At 37.6% G+C, this 18,829-nt stretch overlaps 2 protein-coding genes across 10 annotated transcripts; one reads left to right on the top strand and one right to left on the bottom strand.

Annotated features, from left to right (window-relative positions):
- Nucleotides 1–1,232: 1,232 nt before the first annotated feature.
- LOC131314869 (transcription termination factor MTEF1, chloroplastic) lies at nucleotides 1,233–2,663 on the top strand. The gene has a single exon (XM_058343778.1). It carries the CDS (start codon nucleotides 1,353–1,355, stop codon nucleotides 2,322–2,324), a length of 972 nt encoding a protein of 323 aa, XP_058199761.1. The 5' UTR covers nucleotides 1,233–1,352; the 3' UTR covers nucleotides 2,325–2,663.
- A 306-nt stretch (nucleotides 2,664–2,969) lies between these two features.
- On the bottom strand, nucleotides 2,970–8,706 carry LOC131314867 (uncharacterized). Of its 9 annotated transcripts, none has more exons than XM_058343775.1 (7): nucleotides 8,122–8,706; nucleotides 5,573–6,096; nucleotides 5,436–5,485; nucleotides 5,088–5,150; nucleotides 4,503–4,592; nucleotides 4,217–4,393; nucleotides 2,970–3,347 (listed from the first exon to the last, which is right to left on the bottom strand). In XM_058343775.1, the coding sequence occupies exons 1-7, from the start codon at nucleotides 8,649–8,651 to the stop codon at nucleotides 3,303–3,305; spliced, it is 1,479 nt and encodes a 492-aa protein (XP_058199758.1). In that variant the 5' UTR covers nucleotides 8,652–8,706; the 3' UTR covers nucleotides 2,970–3,302. The 9 variants fall into 9 exon arrangements, with proteins under 9 accessions (XP_058199758.1, XP_058199757.1, XP_058199755.1 ...); XM_058343774.1 differs by having other exon boundaries at nucleotides 4,503–4,595; XM_058343772.1 differs by having other exon boundaries at nucleotides 5,436–5,488.
- Between the last annotated feature and the right edge of the window lie 10,123 nt (nucleotides 8,707–18,829).

The raw sequence follows: 18,829 nt of genomic DNA on the forward strand, positions 1-18,829 counted from the left end.
GGGACTGTGGAGTACCATGTTGGCCGGCCACTTGATCCAGAGGTGAGGGTATGAGATATGCGTTTGATTTTTTTACTTGAGCATCAATGGAAGAAACATATTTGTGCATTATGTATGTCATATGACTCTTTTTTTTTTATTGATCATGAGTCATATGACAGCTTATTAATCGTCTGTTTGCGCTATACGAAATTAGAAGAATTATGAATAATTAATAGTGTCGCATTATTCTTGGTACCTAAAATGGGTGAATATAGTACTGAGGCACATGCTCATACCGAATCGAACATCTTTTTCCGAGTTGTTGAAGTTGTTTGTTGGTGAGGTCAAATCTTCTATACCAAAAAAGTGTGTATTTTTGTTCTAGTATGATTTTAGTTGCTAGATTACACAGATTCAACCATCTTTAGTCGTGGTTTATTTCTTTACCCAAATTTGGGTGAAATTTTGGGTCAAAAGCTCTATTTAGGTATGCCTTATTCAATGTTAAATTCGTGTTTTACCTAAATCTATTGTTCTTTAGGTTTTCCCTAAAAAAATTGAGTCAAATATAACATATTGGTAAATACTAAGAGCATGTACAACCCTAACCCTTACCTCAAAAATTTCCTCTACTCTCTCCAAATAGAGTTTTATTCAAATTTTTACTCAAATCAAAGGAGATTCAAGTTTTTACTCAAATTTTGCAAGGCTATTTCCCCCTCCCAACAAAAATAAATAAATAAATAAATAAATTTACAACAATGCCATTAATGAAGCTTTTACTCAAATTTGTACTTACATTTGTGTTTGCTCCAATGCCATTGATGAAGCTTTTACTTAAATTTGTACTTACATTTGAGTTTGCTAATTGAAGTGTTTCATATAAAATGAAGTTTTTACTCATTTTTTTCTTGAATTTGAGTGAGAGTTGAAGATGTTCTAAGAAAGTGAAACGAGGTGCTGAGAAAAAAATGTTTATATATGGGTTTCTGCTCATTTGTGTATCATCACTTGGTGTATACCCTGATCTACTCCGGTGTGTTTTGCACCAAGTCACAAAATACGTGTGCGCGTGAGTGAGCGAAAGTGGAAGTGCAAGCGTAAAAACGTCTTGTAAAACTAGCCCGAGATACTAGAATTTGCGAGAGCGATGATAGAGAGTGGGTTCAGATGCTATATTGAAGAGTTCCGTGACTAAGCTCTCAGCGTCATGCAAGAGTACATGCTGGTCGGCCCGGGGTCACTAATGTTCTTTCCAACACCAATCCACCACATGACGAAGGTCTTGCACCCAATCTACAAATCCTGACTGAGCCAATCAAGATAAAGGTAACTGCCACCTGTCATTGACAACTAGATATAATAATTGGATGCAGGCTCTCAAAGAAGCCAACTCTCTCCTCTCTCTCTCCCTCACCACCACCATGCCTGCAGCAGCAGCGGCAGCGGCAGCCATTTCTTCCTTGTGCTTCTGTTCCCATAACCCATCGCCACAACCCTCAAGTTCCCACCAAACAAACAACATCCAATTAACACCAAAACCCAAAACCTCATTGCAGAAACACCCACTCTATCAACCAGCAAACTCAAACCTCTCCTTCCAATTCAAAGAGAAAATCCTTTGCCTGGAAATAATGGGGGTTGATTCAGGGAAAGCACTGTCAATAAACCCATCACTCCACTCAGCCTCCTTGCACTCCATCCACTCCATAATTTCCTTCCTCCAATCCAAAGGCATCCACCAAAAGGACATGGGCAGGATTTTTGGCATGTGCCCCCAAATCCTCACCTCTGATATCAAATCTGACCTCATCCCAGTTTTCAATTTCCTATTTCATGACCTTAGAGTCCCAGAAACCAATTTCAGAAGTGTCATCAACAAATGCCCCAGGTTACTGGCTTCTAGTGTCAGAGACCAGCTCAAACCTGCTCTTTTCTACTTACAGAGACTTGGGTTTAGGGATTTGAAAGCCTTGGCTTATCAAGATCCAATTTTGCTGGTCTCTAGTGTGGAAAACACATTGATTCCAAAACTTGATTATTTGGGGGAGTTGGGTTTCTCAAGAAATGATACAGTGGGAATGGTTCTGAGGTGTCCTACTTTGTTCACTTTTAGTATTGAAAATAACTTTAAGCCCAAGTTTGAGTATTTTGACAAGGAGATGGGGGGTAGGTTGGAGGAGTTGAAGGAGTTTCCTGGGTACTTTGCTTTCAGTTTGGAGAAGAGAATAAAGCCTAGGCATATGGAGGTTGTGCAGAGTGGGGTGAAGGTTCCTTTGCCACTTATGCTTAAGAGCACTGATGAAGAGTTCAGGGAGCTGATTAGGCGTGGTGGTCGATGACTAGTCTATGGGTCCTCCCTCATATTTTCTAGCTAATTACTTTGGGAGAGTCTCCGGTACAATCCACTATCCTCCGGTTTGGTTCAGTAGCTTGAGTTTGGAGCTTTTGTGGGCTTATCTCAGGACGTATAATCGAAACAGTTCATCCAGAAGCTCCTCAATGAAGTGACATTCATGCATAGTTGATGGGATATCAATAGTTGTTCCGGTGTATTTGTAATTTGGAGCAATCCATCTTATATGGGTTGTAATATATATTATCTAGTGCAATAATGGACTGTTTGTTTCTGTAGCCTTTGTGTTGCATTCTGTGAATAAATTTGGAATTTTCTTGTCTCATAGTTCATAGCCGCAGTTCACACTCGTGCTTGTAACTTGTAAGAATTTTGTGCCACATTCTAGAGGCATGTAACACTAGTCATCTTGCCATGTTACGAAGACCAGGGATTTTGTGGAACAAAGAAAACCATGTTGAACTAAGAGCTTATGGTGGTTTCTTGAACAACATGGATTTGGGATCAAGCTGTGATAGTTCTGGAATGTATAGCTAGCATGCCCAATGAAGAAGTTGGTAAAATGTATTTCTGCTAGTGAAATATGTCCATGCGTTCATGAATTATATTAAAAACAAGGTTAGAGGTGAAATTTTAAAAAGGCATGCTTCCAAAGCTTTTTCAAAACAATGTCATCATATAGTACAAGTAATTCCTCGACAACAACTGATACAGTCATGGTAATCTTAGTACCATCCTCAATCTCCCACCATTGATCGATTAACCAGGGGAAGATAGATCACATACTCTCTGATGGGCATTAAGTTTCTGAGTATATATGTGGTCTGACTATTAGTTACACACCCTATATGGTATAAAAGTTGCAGCTTTCTTGAACCATCTCCACCAAAGACGGGTCCATGATTGAATTTACATGAGGTGCTTCCAGTTTAGTTCAAACAGTTTGCATAGGATTCATCATCCTCTAGCTGTAGAAGACATCTTGGGAGATGTATGCTGCCCATGCTTCCTGTCACAAGAAACCAAATCTTATTGAGAAACTTCCACAATTTGAAGTGTTCCATTAGCCAATTTAGTTGTCAAAGTGTATCACACTTTTTTGTACCAATCAGTAAGAGGGGATGTATGGGGAAGGAAAACTGCATTTCGTAGTTGTAAGACCCGAACCAGACTCCATCCTTTGGTAAGGGGAATCAACAAAAGAGCCAAACTCATATGCTTTGGAACGGGGGATAAAATGATAAAGTCCTACATCGATTTGAACTTCTTAGGCAATGGAGATAAGAGGCCCTTGTCTCTTCTAGCATATAACTATGCGTAATACATCTAACATATGCACTCACCCAGATTGCACCCTCTTTCTGTCTTACCTTCCGATATCTTCTCACCCCTAGTTCACTCTAGGTAGATCCCGAGAGTTGGACCGTGTAAGTTGGTATAGAGAACTTTAGTAGCCACACTATACTACACAAGAAAAGTTCACCAATCTCAGTTGAGGCATGATAGGTTTCATTGTGTTTTGCTGATGGCCTGAGGTTTGTGTGATTGTCTTACCACTGCATTTAATGTGCATTCTTCCACGCATCCTTTAATTTCTTCTAACATCAACTTATGGTTAGAGGTTATTTATATTACAAATTCTGACTCTGAAAATTTCTTGGTTCATATGCTCCTTACCTCAACAGCCAGACGACGACGATAGAAATTCCTACTTATGTTTTTCTGGATTTGAATTGGATCAGAATTCTCGATCCAGGGTCTTTAACCATGTCGAACAAAATTATTTTCTGATCTTGATTGATATCCCAAGTTGTTTTTATCAGATGTATTCACTTTTTATTCAGGCTGACTATAATGTAATACAATCAAAAGACATACCTGGAGAACTGAGAATGCCTTCTCGGCAACACATTTTTGCTTCATCGTTGCACCTCTTTGTTGAAGCTTGTCAGGGTGCAGGCACAACCTTGCCTTTTGATAAGCCCTTTTTACTTGTGAATTTTCCACCAGGTTAGTAAGAGGGATAGCATACCAGCCACTATTGGGCCATAGAATCTGAATCAGAGAAAAAAAAAAATGTAATAAGCACATCGCTCATCTCACCAGAATTAAGATTTTGCTTGGAATTAGACGATAATTCAAAAGTTCAATCTAGAGATGTTACGTGGTGCAATGTTGAGAGCAGCAGCCGGATGTTTGATTCTTTACCAGCTGACCATGACATTATCTCTGTTTCCGGTAGCTCCATTTCCATCTGCTATTTTTCACGGTAGAGAAAAGTGAAAGTTTGAAACGTTGATACACATCTTCAGAAGGAAAATAACACAAAACTAAACATAAAAGCCGAAGTGAAAGTCGTTCATGATGAACAAGATTCAACACCTTCTGATGTTTTTTATGTAGTCTGTTCTAAAGTTAGATTCATAGTAGAAATTCCATTGATGCTCTGATCTCCAGAGTTGAAGTCATTAAATCATGAAGCTGTGCTACAAGTGACACTGGGTATGATGAATAGAGTGGTATCCCATGTCTAGGTATGTAAAAACCATAAATACTAGGATGCATAATATGTTATACTGGAACTTACTTTTTCTCACTGTTGGTTTTTTCTGCATCTATCAACTAAATACTTAGTTTGTAAAAGCTTGCCTGTTTTTCCGACTTGCATATCAATGTCTGCAATAAGCACATGGACCTTTGCTCTTTGTCCACGGTGAAAGAGCTATAAACACTAATAGAAGATGCTTACGTGTTTTTCCATTTGTTCTTCATCTTCTGGTGCACATACATTTGTTTCTTCTTCTTCTTCTTCCTGCACAATGAAAGAAAGGCAACATATTAATGAAAGAAAGGCAACATATTAGTGTACAATTCCCGCCAACCAAAAATATCGATGTTCTCATCAAAATGTAATACGAACATTAGTTTTTTTATTTCTATAAATTTGGATTTACTTCACAGAGTTTGCTCGTAATCCACTTCATTATTCACAGACAACCACTCCTGCAAGTAGCTCTCTTAGTTATTTCCTTTCTTTCCCATCAGTACATTCTTCTTATCGAATATAGCAAGAGTTTTTTGGTTTCAGAAAATTTACCACTGAGCATCCCATTGGTCCATTTCCATCCATCTGTCCATCTGAAAATCCTGCTGAATATCAGAACCAAATATATAAGTTAATTTCTCTTCTCACATGTTAACGTGAGATACAGATTATAAGACATTTCTCACCACCTTGGGCTTCAGAAGACTGATCTTTCCCCCTCTTGCTCCAACTTTTATCATCACTCCGCATATAAAACTTCTCTTTAGCCCATGCAATTGCTTCGTCAACGCTTAGTGCTTCATCTGTGGCTTCCCTATTATCAACGTTAATCTCAATAACATAAGAGCTGATGACTTCATCTTCTTCTTGTTCCATCTCTTCTTCTCTGTATCCTTTATCTTGAATTTTACTAGCTTTGGCCTCTACATCTTGACACAGTGAAGAGACTACAGATGAAGGGGAGTTAAGTTCAAGATCATCCATGGGTGTCTTGATGCTTCTATAAGAATTGGGATTGAGACTAATGGTTTCTGGGGACGGAACCCTTTGTGGGAATCCAAAGTGGGGGCTTCTGAAGTTGTCATTGTACTCGTTTTCCGGAAATCGGTTGTCATAATGAGAAGGCTGATTGTAAGGGAAAGCCGGTTGACTTGAGTGTTCATGGTATGGCATTGTCGTCGATGAATTCCATCTACATGGGACATTTATTGGCCTGTAAATAGAGAGAAACAATTACTAATGCTAGTATGTGAACAACTATGTGTTAGGAACAAGTACCATTTAACAATAACATATTCTTGTGCTGATGTATTGATTTCTGTTGGATCTTGGATTGAAATTACAAAATGGAAGATTTTAAAGAATTTCAGCAAAGAATATTTGCAGCCTTTTTTGCGTTCTTTTAAATTCAAAACAAAACACTTGCATAAAAACGTGCTATGGCTATATCATTATGGATGATTGTTGAGTAAGAAAAGTTCGTTTGTACGTCATTTTCGCAAAAAAGAATACTCCATATTCTAAGTACATAATTTTCATGCCAGGACTTCTTTTTGAAAACAAAATGTCATGTCGTAATAAGACCGAGGAAATGTAATGATTCTTCATTTAACTTTCTCTCTAAAGAGGATCTGTATCTCGGTATCTGCAAAAAAGGCCTTTTTAATTTGCAAATTCCCTTGAAAGGAAATTAAAAAAAAAAGGAAGAGATCTGGGGTGGGGGAAAGATAAACAATCAAGGTGATAACCATGAAATTTGCCTCACTAAATCTTCACTGACAAAAAGTTAGAATTGGCCATAAACCTACAGGCTTCAAATTATATAAAGCATGGGGATAGGTGATTAATTGAGATATACTCCATATTGGAACCTATATGTTGCTCCAAAGTACATATATATTCAACAATGTCAACTACTACTACTTTAGGAGACAATTGACAAATAGTATACACAATCAGCCTGTGGGGATGCAGGAAATTAATAGGAATCATTCTTCGGGGACCAAACTCATTGAGTGAGTTTTCCGTGGAACCTTAATGAATAAGCGAAAAGTTCGGAGGGGCAAGTATTGATAATTGAATAACCCAATAGCAAAAAGCCAAAAACTCCTGAAATAAAAAGGACTTTTAAAGTTTTTTTTTTTTTTTTTGATAATCCAAGGACTTTTAAAGTTGGGGAGCCATCATATAAGAGGTCTGCACTAATCCACTACGGGTTGTAGTGCAACTAGATGGCCTTCAGACGCTTTTGTTTCTATCCATGAAAAAGACTTTATCCCTAATCAAAAAAGGAAAAAAGACCTTATCGGATTCCCTTGTCAATCTATAAGAAAACCCACCGATCAAAAAAAAAAAATCTATAAGAAAACCCTGAGGGTAACAGGGTAATTTAAGTTGGTTTTTGATCGGCGCTTGGGTCTCGGGTACTTCCGAAGATTAAATAATTTTAATTTTATTGTGCCTTTATCCTTTTAATATCTGTAATTTTCGTATTCAGTGATTAATAAAATCATTATGATTCGAACAATGAACTAGAAGAGAAATTTGTAACTTGTAACTGTCATTACGCAATTAATATAATTTTTTTTTACCAATAAAGTGCTCAAGGAGGAAAGATTCGAATAATGAGGTTGCGATCTAAAAAGGGACCCCACCCCTAGATCATGGTGGCTCAAATTTGTATATTCGTATGAATTACTTTTTTCAGTCAATCATCATTCGGCGAAGGAATTATGAAAGACTATATGGTGTTGATATAATATCTAAGAGAGGAAATAAGCGGCAGTGCTCTCGCATTCGAATTTTATAGGCTACTATTTTTTAATGAATTAGATGGCCTTCTGACTCTTTTATTTCTATCTCCAAGAAAAAGAGTTTATCCCTGATAAAAAAAAGAAAAAAAAGAAGAAGACCTTATTGGATTCCCTTGTCATTTTACAAGAAAACCCTGAGGGTAACAGGGTCATTTATGCCTTGTTTTCTCTTTTATCTCTTTCCATTTATTATTTTTACTATTTTTTAAAAAAATTTTCAAAACACAAACCAAACACAACATTAAGCACCATCACGTTTTCTCCCGCGATTAACGGAGATTCAACAGCTCCGCACTTATCATGACGAGATTACCCCCCATCCAAGCATCATAAACAAGCGAAACCCAAAAAAATAACATGGGCAAATACGTCATTTCATTCATAAGCAGTTTGCAACGGACACAGGGACTGTAGAGTAGTTTCACCTGAGCTTCGAAGCAAACGACGAGAACGAAGCCTCGTCGCCGGCCGCCGCCGGCCGCCGCGGGCTCAGCTCCTCTGAGCTCAACACCGATGACGAATCCGACTTCGATTTCGATTTCGACTTCGTCTTCGACCTCGATCTCCACACACCGTCCTCCTCTTTCCCAATCCCAAATATATCGCTGTAAAACCCCTCGCTCCTCTCTCTGCTCCCCGGAATCCTGAACTCCGGCAGGTTCCTCCCCGTCCTCCTCGACGGCGCCGCCGCATCCGGCTGCCGGAATATCTCCTCGTAGAACGGATTCGCCGGCGACCGTGTGAAATCGCCGGCGGAGAATTGGCGCGAGAGGACGGTCCGCGGCGGCCCACCGAAGACGTCGCTGAAGTCTTCGGCGGCTAGAGTCTCGGACTCACCACCGTACACGGCGGCTCGCCGCGCCGAGGTTTCCTCCGTCGATCGCCGTGGAGGAAGGCTCTGTCTCGTTTTCGTTCTCGTCGGCGCTCCCATTCGCATCCTCCAGGATTCGTCCATTCTCGGTGACCAGGTGAGTGCCTGTGCATGTATATATATGCGCCAATGTGTAAGGCTTGAATTGAAAGGTGCTCTATTCCTAGTAGCATGAATTTTCATGAAAAGTTACTTCTTTTTTATTAGACTTTTTTTAATAATACAAATTGTCCCGGATCAGTTTGTACGCACTTTAAGCTATTCTCTATGGCCTCTCTTGTCCGTTTCAAATGTTTACGCGCAAGTTGAGTTGACCTCAAGAATCATTGGTAAGAAAAATCAAGCCGAAAATCTTAAAGGAAATGAATCAGGTCCTTACTTTAAGACTAAGACCACTTAGCCAATCTCTTCCGATTTGGCATTGTTTGGTTGTCTGGCTGTCTTTCTGATTAATTTAATTACAGTAGCTAATTTTGGCTTTTTAAATTCTTGGTAGGATGAGAGTAGTGGAATTTCGAAAGATGTTAGTGCCATCATCAGTTGACATGCTCAGCTGGAAAGATGTTTTGGTGAGGTGCTGGGTCGGGTGACACTGAGTCACTGACCCCGCAATATATTGCGAAGATTTTTGTAATTTTACTCATTTCGAAATGAAAAGATTAAGACTCTGTTTGGAACTCGAAGAAAGTGAGAAAAAAGAAAGGAAAGTTAAAATTTTTTCCTCCAATTGTTTGGATTGGAGAGAAAGATGAGAGAAAATAAAAGAATTCAAGTTTTAGGAATAGTAAAATTTCTCTCCCAATTTCTCTTTCATTTTCTTTCCCCCACTTTCCCTCAATTCCAAACAGAGCCTAGGGATCAAAAAACGTGGAAAGATTGAAAAAAAATCTAATCGAGTGAAAGGATGAAGAATAATTTGCAGGGCGGTCATATTTTTTTGTCAAAAATTTAAAAACCACTGCGGAAGGAGAAATAGATAACATTCTCAGTACATACCTATGTACGTCAACAAAGTCAAATTTTGAAAAATCAGAATCATTACAAGAATAGTCAACACTCATAATACACAAAGATCGATTGAAAGGAATAAACGTCATTTATTATAGCAAATGTACCCTTATATACATTACAAGTCGGGAAATTAGTAGCTTGACATTAACGGGTTACAAAAGAGGTATTTCATCTAGGAAAAACAAAACGAGCATTGTTGAATGCCCGCCCTAGGGATCCCTCATCGGCCTTTTGCGAAATGACTTTGAAGGGAGCTATTGACAGATTTTGTTTGGATTCTCCATCCCGTCCCATGACCTCGGTGAGGAGCTGATCATTAGAGGCTTCCAAAGTGTCCATAACCCGAGCTAGAGCTAGCAACAAATGGGAATGACCGGTCCCCACCTCTCGTCATATCGGATGCTGGATGCCTGAGCAGAGGGATGTCATTCCTTCCCAGCGCAGGTGAGACAATGGGACGACAGTGACCAATCTCCGCCAACCAAGCTGGGGCACCATAAGTCCCGTTTGACCGGGTCCAAGAAGAGCCAAAGGTCTTTCCCCCGACTCTGCTTGATGGCCTTGGCCCTTTTCTTGACTCTGCTTGATGGCCTTGAAGTAGCAGCTTCCCAAAACCCCCAACGCCAAAGGTGGGTACCCCATGGCTGGTAGACACAACATATATAGGCACGTAGGGGAAAAACATCCCTCTTGGATGTTTCCACAAATGCATGCAAGATGGAGAGCACAGCTGAATCTCGAATAGATGAAGCCAAGAATTCGGGGAGAAGTAGAAAAGCCCCTTAGGATGACTAAACATAGAGTCAACGATAATCCAAACGCCTCTATCTATAGGAGGAGTGAGCCCAGATTGCGCGCATCCAGAGGTAGATTGAACTGGTCAAAAGTAAGGATTGACATGACAAATCACAAATCAGAGAGACAAGTTACTGAAGATCACATGGAAAAACTATAATTACTAACACTGGGTGAGAGAATAATGAATCCTGACCCTAATAGAGAGTCCGAAAGTTTGTACGGATCTCGAGAGAGTGCAGTTCCCCAAGAAGAAAAAACGCGTCTTGGGAACAATATATAAGAGGGGACATTAATCGGCAGGACATCATCCCCGACATGTAAGGAGCCTGATTGATGCCACGTGTCCTATTAGCCAAGCAAATAGGAAGGTTGGAAGGTTATGCACACCGATTAATTATCTCATGGCGCGAAGGAGGGGGGCACATGGGGACATTTCACTATAAATACGTGAAGAATGTTCACATCCAAGGAGAGGGAAGATAGAAAAGAAAAAATTGAAAGACGGTAATTAGAACTATCCGATCGAGCTAGAGTATTTTCTATAAAATTTAATTAATTGGAAGAGTTTGGTTACTGATTTGATAATTGGAGGACATGTCTGGTCAATATATAATACCGGCATATATATTCTTATGAAATTTTCTTTTGCAGGTCCTAAAGTCAAAGGTCAAAGCTTTCATCTTCTAAGCGGCCGGGAACTCAAGGAAAAGCTTCGTACAAACGGAGTCCTAAACCCGGCTTCCATAGCCACTATGAATACGATTGAAACTACTAATGTGAGAATCTTTTTAAGTGCATATATGTGATATCGACTACTTTAATTGGTGATACTATACTCGTTAAATTTTTGAACAACTGCGGCTGATATCTCCAAAGCAACATCAGGCAGGTAGGTTGTCTTTCACTGATTTGCCTAATTTTTCTTTTTGTGAGTTTGATTATCAATAGCTTTTTCAAATGGTAAAGTTAGTTTTGTTGATAGGTTTTGTATTTGTGGACACACCAGTTGATTTGATTATAAAGCATCTCTTGGTTTTGGGCAGAATTTTATTTTGTAGTTTATAATAATATAGTTCTTGATTTTTTTAATTGTAAATTGCTTTTCTGATGATACATGTGGACCACACAATGGATGATGCTGATATATACTACCTCCTTTTTAATTTAATTGTTCTTTTTGGTAGTTCGTGCTACTTTTCAATTTATTATATATTGTAATTTATATTAATGTTTTAGGTGATTTCGAAAATATTGTATTATAGAACAAATCGAGATCTATCAAATAAGATTCATATTGGATATAAAATTCATTACTAATTTAAAAATATAACTAATTTTTTTTATCCGATTAGAATAGAACTGGGACAAGTGAATTAGAACGGAGGAAGTATTTTTTCCCCGAAATTTGATCTAGAAATAATAGGAAAGAAAGAAGGGAATTAGTTGTACTATATAAAGGTGTTTAAAGGCGAGGTGGGGGAAAGGATGGTTGATACCTCAAAAGGAGACAATGCATGCTGTTATGTGGTTGATTGGCATTATCTTTATGCCTAACCTTTTCCAACTCATCTTTACTTGAAAAATAAAGGGGAGTGATTTTCACACTTTCTTTTTAATTTCCACACTCCTTTTGTTGTTTTTTAGTATGTAATTTTTTTTTTTTTGCTTTTAGCAAAAAAAAAATTAAGTATGTATATAAAAAAAGGAGTGTGAAAAAGAAAGTGGCACCCATTAAGCTACACATTTTAACAAAGACAAAACCAGGATTAGGAGAGGAAAAGGAAAAAAAAAAGGGAAGTGCAAGCCCAAATATTCACCAAAAAAAATGGCATTTATTCTAATATATAAAAGGAGAGCACCATTTGGTATCACTCAAATTTGAGGCTATGTAGATTTTTGAATAGAGAAGAACTAGCGTTGTACCCGTTCGATGCACGAGACAAAAAAATTACAGTGGTGTTTTTTTTTCCGTTTCCGTGTATTGAATTATTTCCCTTCTGCAAACAACCTTAATTTTCAGTTTTGGGAGAAAAAAAAAATACTCCACCATGTATGATCTAGTAACCGCAAGTACCTTGCTCTTAACCCATGCTTTCTCTTCTGACGAAAGGTGAGAGTTTGGAAGACAAATTCCCCTTCATTCTCTCTCAACCCATGCTTCTCATGCTTTGTGGACTATAATAGTGTACCTTCAAAAAGAGGAGTCAGAGAAATTAGGAGGACATTCTTTCTCATTAGAGAAGCATTGTGTCTAACCTTTTTGCTCGTGGTTAAGCTTTCATGTTCGTTTTAGGATTTTGGATAATGAGTGGGGAATTAGAGAAAGAAATGGAAGTAATAATTGAGAAAAAATTTATTAGAGTTCGTGTGCAAAGAAAAAGTCCAAAATCTCAAAACGAACATGGTCTATTTGCAAGATGGAGACGAAATCAACCCATAGAGAGTTGACATAGTTATTGAATCGTGGGGTGCTGTCGAGTTTGAGGCAGTTGAGTCAGGTTTTGGCCGCGGGATGATTTTACACACTCAACTACGTACATCTCTGAGCCTACTTACGTGAATGCCATGGTTTTAAATTGTGGGCAATTCTGGAAAACAAAAAATGTGAGCCATCCTCGACGAGGAGGAGTCCACACCAAAGACGAGCATCTTTGTGAGAGTACTCTATTTTTATTTAAAGGTGTGCTTTTGTGGTGTAAAATGTGTTGGGTCCCTCCTAAGAAAAGGTGGATCACCTTGTGATTATGATGATGTTTGCTTGGAAGAACAATGATGGGTTTTTGTTTTGGAAATGTGTTGTAGCACAATATATATATACACACACTTTACCATTTGTTGTTCTTTTTCCATTCTTTAATCTGTTACTTATGCTAAAAAATACGGTAAAATTAAAAAAAGCTTGGGTTCTTTTACAAGTTTGGAGAAAATTTTGTAGACTCTGCATGGTTCTCAATAGGATTTCTTTTTATCTCTCTTCACTCATTACATCAAAAAATTCTCAAAATTCAAAACCAAACAAAGTCTATTCTTTCGCTTTCGTTGCCAGGATGGAGTAATTCTTTGAAGATTTGGTTTGTGGATACATTTTTTTGTTTGCTTCCCATATTTTTTTCCCTTTTTGTCGAAAGTTAAGTATTTTGCATCTTATATAAAATGCACTAGATGTCGTGTGCAAGTCGAATTTTGCATATTCTGTCAAAATTCGATCAAACAAACAATAGGCAGGAAGCTATTGTGTACAATCTGTCAAAATTCAACTTGCACATGCATGGACCTCTATTTTACAATAACTGACAAATTAAACAGCAATTGACACTGTTTATAACATAGGTCTGTAATTGCATCATAAATGAGGACTTACATGTGCATAAGGAAGACCAAGATGCTGCCTTGGAGAGAAACGGGGACCGAATTGGAATAAATCCATATGAGATACAAGTTGAAAAACCCATTCTCATTGAATTTCTTGGAGGCCAATTAAGAAGCAAAAGAACAGTGCCCATCAAATGTTCATGAGGGTTCTAGAGAGAGAGAGAGAGAGAGAAGATTAACCCAAACTGGATATATAGTGGGTGGTGGTGTGAGTTATCTAACCACTGGTTCCCCATCTCAAAGGAAAAAGGGACAAACAAAACTTAATTGGATACATTTCAGCCCATGTCAAATATCGATTTCTGGGTGGCCCTAAATCTAATACTAATAGAGTACTCTCGATCACAAAGATACATACTCGTACAATTTTCATGGGAAAGAATAAAGTTATATACCACCAACACACATGCACCAACGAAAAATTCGGTATGCTTGATCATGTGGTCCAGAAAGAAAATAACCAAAACTCAACCTCTACCTGAATAATGCCTGTAGAGAAGGGGAACATAAAAGCTGTACTATTCAGCAAAACATATACAGTATAATCACAGATCGATCGACGAACTAGCTAGCTAGGGAAATAAATAAATTACTCCACTTTATATGCTTAATTCCCTCGGTCTCTGATCTCTCTCCCTCTCTCGTACGCTTTTAATGAGTAACGAAACAATATCCTCGATATAATTAATGAGTCCGTGACAGATCGATCGAGCGAAATGACAGACAAATGATTCTCGTAGCCAACTCCTAGCTGCTGACAAGATACAAGCAAGTGCAGTTGATAATTAAGTATTGATAGCAACTATAGGAAAGAAAGCAGGGAACACTAGTCTCTACATTAAAGCTTTCAACCATTACAGTCATCCAATTCCAAGTTACAGTGCCTAGATGTAGAATTAATACAGAAACCGATCAAAGTAAACTCAGCACCACTAATTAACCACTCTAGAAGCCCAATTTGATCCGCTTGACTGGTTAATTTCCCGAGTTGATACGAATCGAATTCTCAAGAAAACGGAGTTGAAAGTTGGAAAGTATGGCCAATTGCATGTGGAGTTGGATTAATTTCATGAACTCCATGTAGTTTACTTTACAACAGTTGACCAACCCCAGGTACTTCCACCTTACTGATTTCAGTGGTTCTGCTGAGCACATCATGCATCTCCCCGAAAAATCATGTTGGTCATATACTGGCAGCAACAAAACTGGAATACATCCATCTTCAGGAATTGGACATGCAGACATACATTGCACATCTGTTCAAGGCTAATGTGATGCGGTCATGCGACTCATGCGGCTATAGATCAGTGGTGGCTCCAGGATTTTCCAGTATTCTAAATGACGCTCGTCGCTAGTCGGGTGGCGACCCACCACCAAGCACCAAGCCCGTCTAGGCGCCACCAAGCAATTCGGCATTTTTTAAAAAATATTTAAAAAAAAAAAATCCTATAGATTATTTTTAAGGCAAATGGACTGAAATAAAAAAATCAAAGAGACTGACATTGTTCAAATATTTAAAACCATGGTTAAAAAATTAAGTGCTCAAATTTTTAATCCATTTAAAACGGTGCGAAGATATTATTTTTATGATCATTTTATCCTAAAATGTCATATTTAATATTTGTCTATAGGGCTTTCATAATTATGTATCTGCTCTTCATTTGGTTTTACGACTCTCAGCCAAAAATTAATATGACCTTTTAGAATAAAATAATTGAAAAAGTAAGATCTTCGAACTGGTTCAAAAGGATTAAAAATTGAAGAAGTTAATTTTTTTAGATTGTTTATATATTAAAAAATATGATGAAAATATATATAAAAAGTCTCAAATAAAGAAAATAAAGAGCCGTAATTTTGCCACTGATTAGTGGTCATTGATGTATGGACTGGGTGTTCATTGATGTAGCGACTGAGTGTTTTTTTTTTTTTTTCCCGCTAAGCAAAAAGAATTTATTAATCTTTATAAAGAAATACAAAGATTAAAATGATCAAAGGGGCACTCCGGGACTGAGCCACCCGAGACCTAAGAGAAGGCAAGACTGCAACTGAACACCAAAAAACCACGAGAACCAGCATAAAACAACCAAAAAACCTAAGCAAACCTGAGAGGAACAAAAACCCCATCATCGACAAGCCAAAAATTCCTTATGTATTATAACAAAAAAAAAAAATGTTTGGCGCCGCCAGTGCTATAGCTATAGATATCTGATGAAGGTAACGTTGATGTATCGATGATCTGCTCAGTGGGCATACGAATGAGTGACTCAGATCGTCCAGATTGGCCCGGGGTAGGCCGGCCCATGACATCGGCCAACTGCATGATGATTGATGTAGTCCCAACTCCAAGTGGCAGAAAAATAATGCTACGTACCTTTTTTTGTCTGAACGAAATGGACAGAGACGAGACAGTAAGCACAGGATGCAATGAACGTAGCTTATCTTGTTAGATAGAGTTTAAACACAGCTAGCTAGAGTAGGAGCTGAGACAATTATGTTTACCGAATGCGCGCTAAGATGGCAGACAAGCTAGCTAAGCTAACATTGTTTATGTTTCGATCTCCTTACTTTTGAAAAGTACTGAGTTACATGGTACTATAATTTTTCCAAATAATTAAAGTTGCATCATCAATCCATATGTACTCTGATTTTTCTCTTATTTGTTGTTATTGATGTTATGATATAAAAACAGAAACTTTGATTACTAAATGGATTTTTGAACGAGCCTTCACATTCTCAAAATATATTTCCGAGGTGCACACATATATGTACATGATTTTGTGGGTCGGCCGACTTCACTGGGAGTTCGGCTGACTGATTTTGACAGGAGGATCATAAAAGAATTAAATATTGACAGGAGCAAAGCTAGGAACAAAATGATCATCATATATTTCCTAGCTAATTGTGAATGAATGTCGGAGCGATTTATGTGAGTTGTCACTGCGATGGAACGAAATTGTCAAGAGTTGGGGGGCTCAAAATTTTATTTATTTATTTTCTCCTTGAACACGTCGACTGTAATCTTAATAGGACTCTATGAATCCGTGTCTGGAAATCATCTCAATGGAGCAAGATTATCAAGAGTCGTGGCTCAGTTCTTCTATTTGGTTCTTTTGTCGAACACGTTGAGAGCAATTTTGAGTCCTTTATGAACGCTACAACTTGGCTTAAGTTGCTGAGCAAAAACTCAGGTGAGAGTCGGGCCTTGCAATCAAATTCTGGGAGTTATTCCTAATTAAGTATCAACAGATATAGCATGAGTGATGAGGATATAATTAAGTAGGCTTTGGTGACCAAATCGTGCATGGGAGATGTGTCAAAACATGCATCAGACTGACTAATTAAGACATCGATCGAGATATTGATATTGCCTTAGCAAGTGCATGTTTCCGATCGAACTCGTTTGCTCTTCCAAAATCCAAAACGCAGGGCAGCTGGGGAGATGAATCTAGCTAATTAAGTAGTCTTGGTAATGGACAGAGCATATAATAATAATTAAAAGGGACAAGAAATCAAATATACTTACAAAAAAAGTAGTATACGTAGATGCATGCACTAGGACTAGGGTTTGTTGTTTTCCTTCCTATTCGTTAATTTCAATGAATTTAACCCGAGAGCGAGCTAGCTAGCTAGCTCTAGTAGGCATGCATGCATGAATTAATGAACCCAATATTTATAGGGAGAATTTTTCATAAGTCCATTGTAGCACTTTCCAAACCCATCTAGTCCACTTTTAAGTTTCATAACCCACTAAGTCCACTAATAATTTTAATGACAAAAATACCCTACCTAAGAAACAAGGGCCTTGTTTGGCTAACACGAATATATATTTTTTACATTTTTTTTCCGCTTTTGTTGCAATCAAGCCGCCACCACCACTGCCACCGCAGCTGACGCCGCCACCACCATTGTCACCGCTGCCATCACGCCACGTTATATGTATAACAAAAAACGTATTTTTTCATCATTTTTTTCGATTTTTTTATTAAACCCGCTACACTTAACATTTAACGTTATATATGTGACAAATTTCTCTTTTTGTTTTTTCCTATTTTTCTTGTATTGATTTTTTTAATGTTATATGAGTGATAAAAATTTCCTAACAAACAACGTTATAACGTTATTTTTTTTAACGTTTTTTCTTGTATATATTCAATAAGAGAACATATAACGTTATTAATTCCTTCTCTTTTTTTTTTTGAGTTTTACAGGGCAAAATCTCATATACAACGTTATATGTTCTCTATGCAAATTGAAAATTTTTTTTATGTCAATACAAAAAAGGAAATATATATATATATATATATATATATATATATATATATATAACGTTATAACTATATATATAATCATATATGAATATATCCATATGTGTTTTTGAGAGGCCGCTGCGCGGACCAATTCAATAAGAGAATATATAACGTTATTAGTTCATTTGTTATGGAGTTTTACGGGACAAAATTAGGTACCAAGGGCAAATTGTCACATATAACATATATGTCTCAGTAGAAAAGATCATCTATAACCAAACTACATCACTAACCAAGCTTCAAATCACATATTTTCACGTATAAGTCAGAGAGGCCACTACGTGGACCAATTTAATAAGTGATCGACAACAGAGAATATACCATTATATATGACAGAAGCTCATACATAACGTTACACAGTACAAAAGGTCATATATAACGTTATATGTTTTCTTTGTCAAATTGCATAGAATATTTATAATCTAGAATGTTATATATAACAATATAACATTATATATTATTATATCTCTCTCTAACTAAGAATGTTTTAAAAAAATGATATAAAATAACAACAAAAACACACAAAAATATATTTTTTTTGTGACACGAAATACACACATATAACCTTATATATTTTTTCAAAAAACACAACATGTTCCAACCTTATATGTCTAGCTCTAGAAAAAACACACACATAACTTTATATATTTATTCAAAAAACTCGCGCGACGAACACAACGGCGGCGAATCTGGTGATTCTGTTCAGGGAGGGGGCGGCACTTTTGCGCTTTTGAATGGAGAATAGATAGAAACAGATCTCTATGATGGCTGCCG

This window comes from Rhododendron vialii, chromosome 13a (assembly GCF_030253575.1).
Source record: "Rhododendron vialii isolate Sample 1 chromosome 13a, ASM3025357v1".
Taxonomy (NCBI): Eukaryota; Viridiplantae; Streptophyta; class Magnoliopsida; order Ericales; family Ericaceae; genus Rhododendron; species Rhododendron vialii.

Excerpts from the sequence above, each read along its gene's own strand:
- LOC131314869 (XM_058343778.1), top strand. The coding sequence starts at position 1,353 with ATGCAGGCTCTCAAAGAAGCCAACTCTCTCCTCTCTCTCTCCCTCACC.
- LOC131314867 (XM_058343768.1), bottom strand. The coding sequence starts at position 8,651 with ATGGACGAATCCTGGAGGATGCGAATGGGAGCGCCGACGAGAACGAAA. Across the intron at positions 4,394-4,502 it reads TGCTCTCAACATTGCACCAC|ATTCTATGGCCCAATAGTGG; the intron begins GTAACATCTCTA and ends TCTCTGATTCAG. Across the intron at positions 3,348-4,216 it reads AGGCATTCTCAGTTCTCCAG|GAAGCATGGGCAGCATACAT; the intron begins GTATGTCTTTTG and ends TTCTTGTGACAG.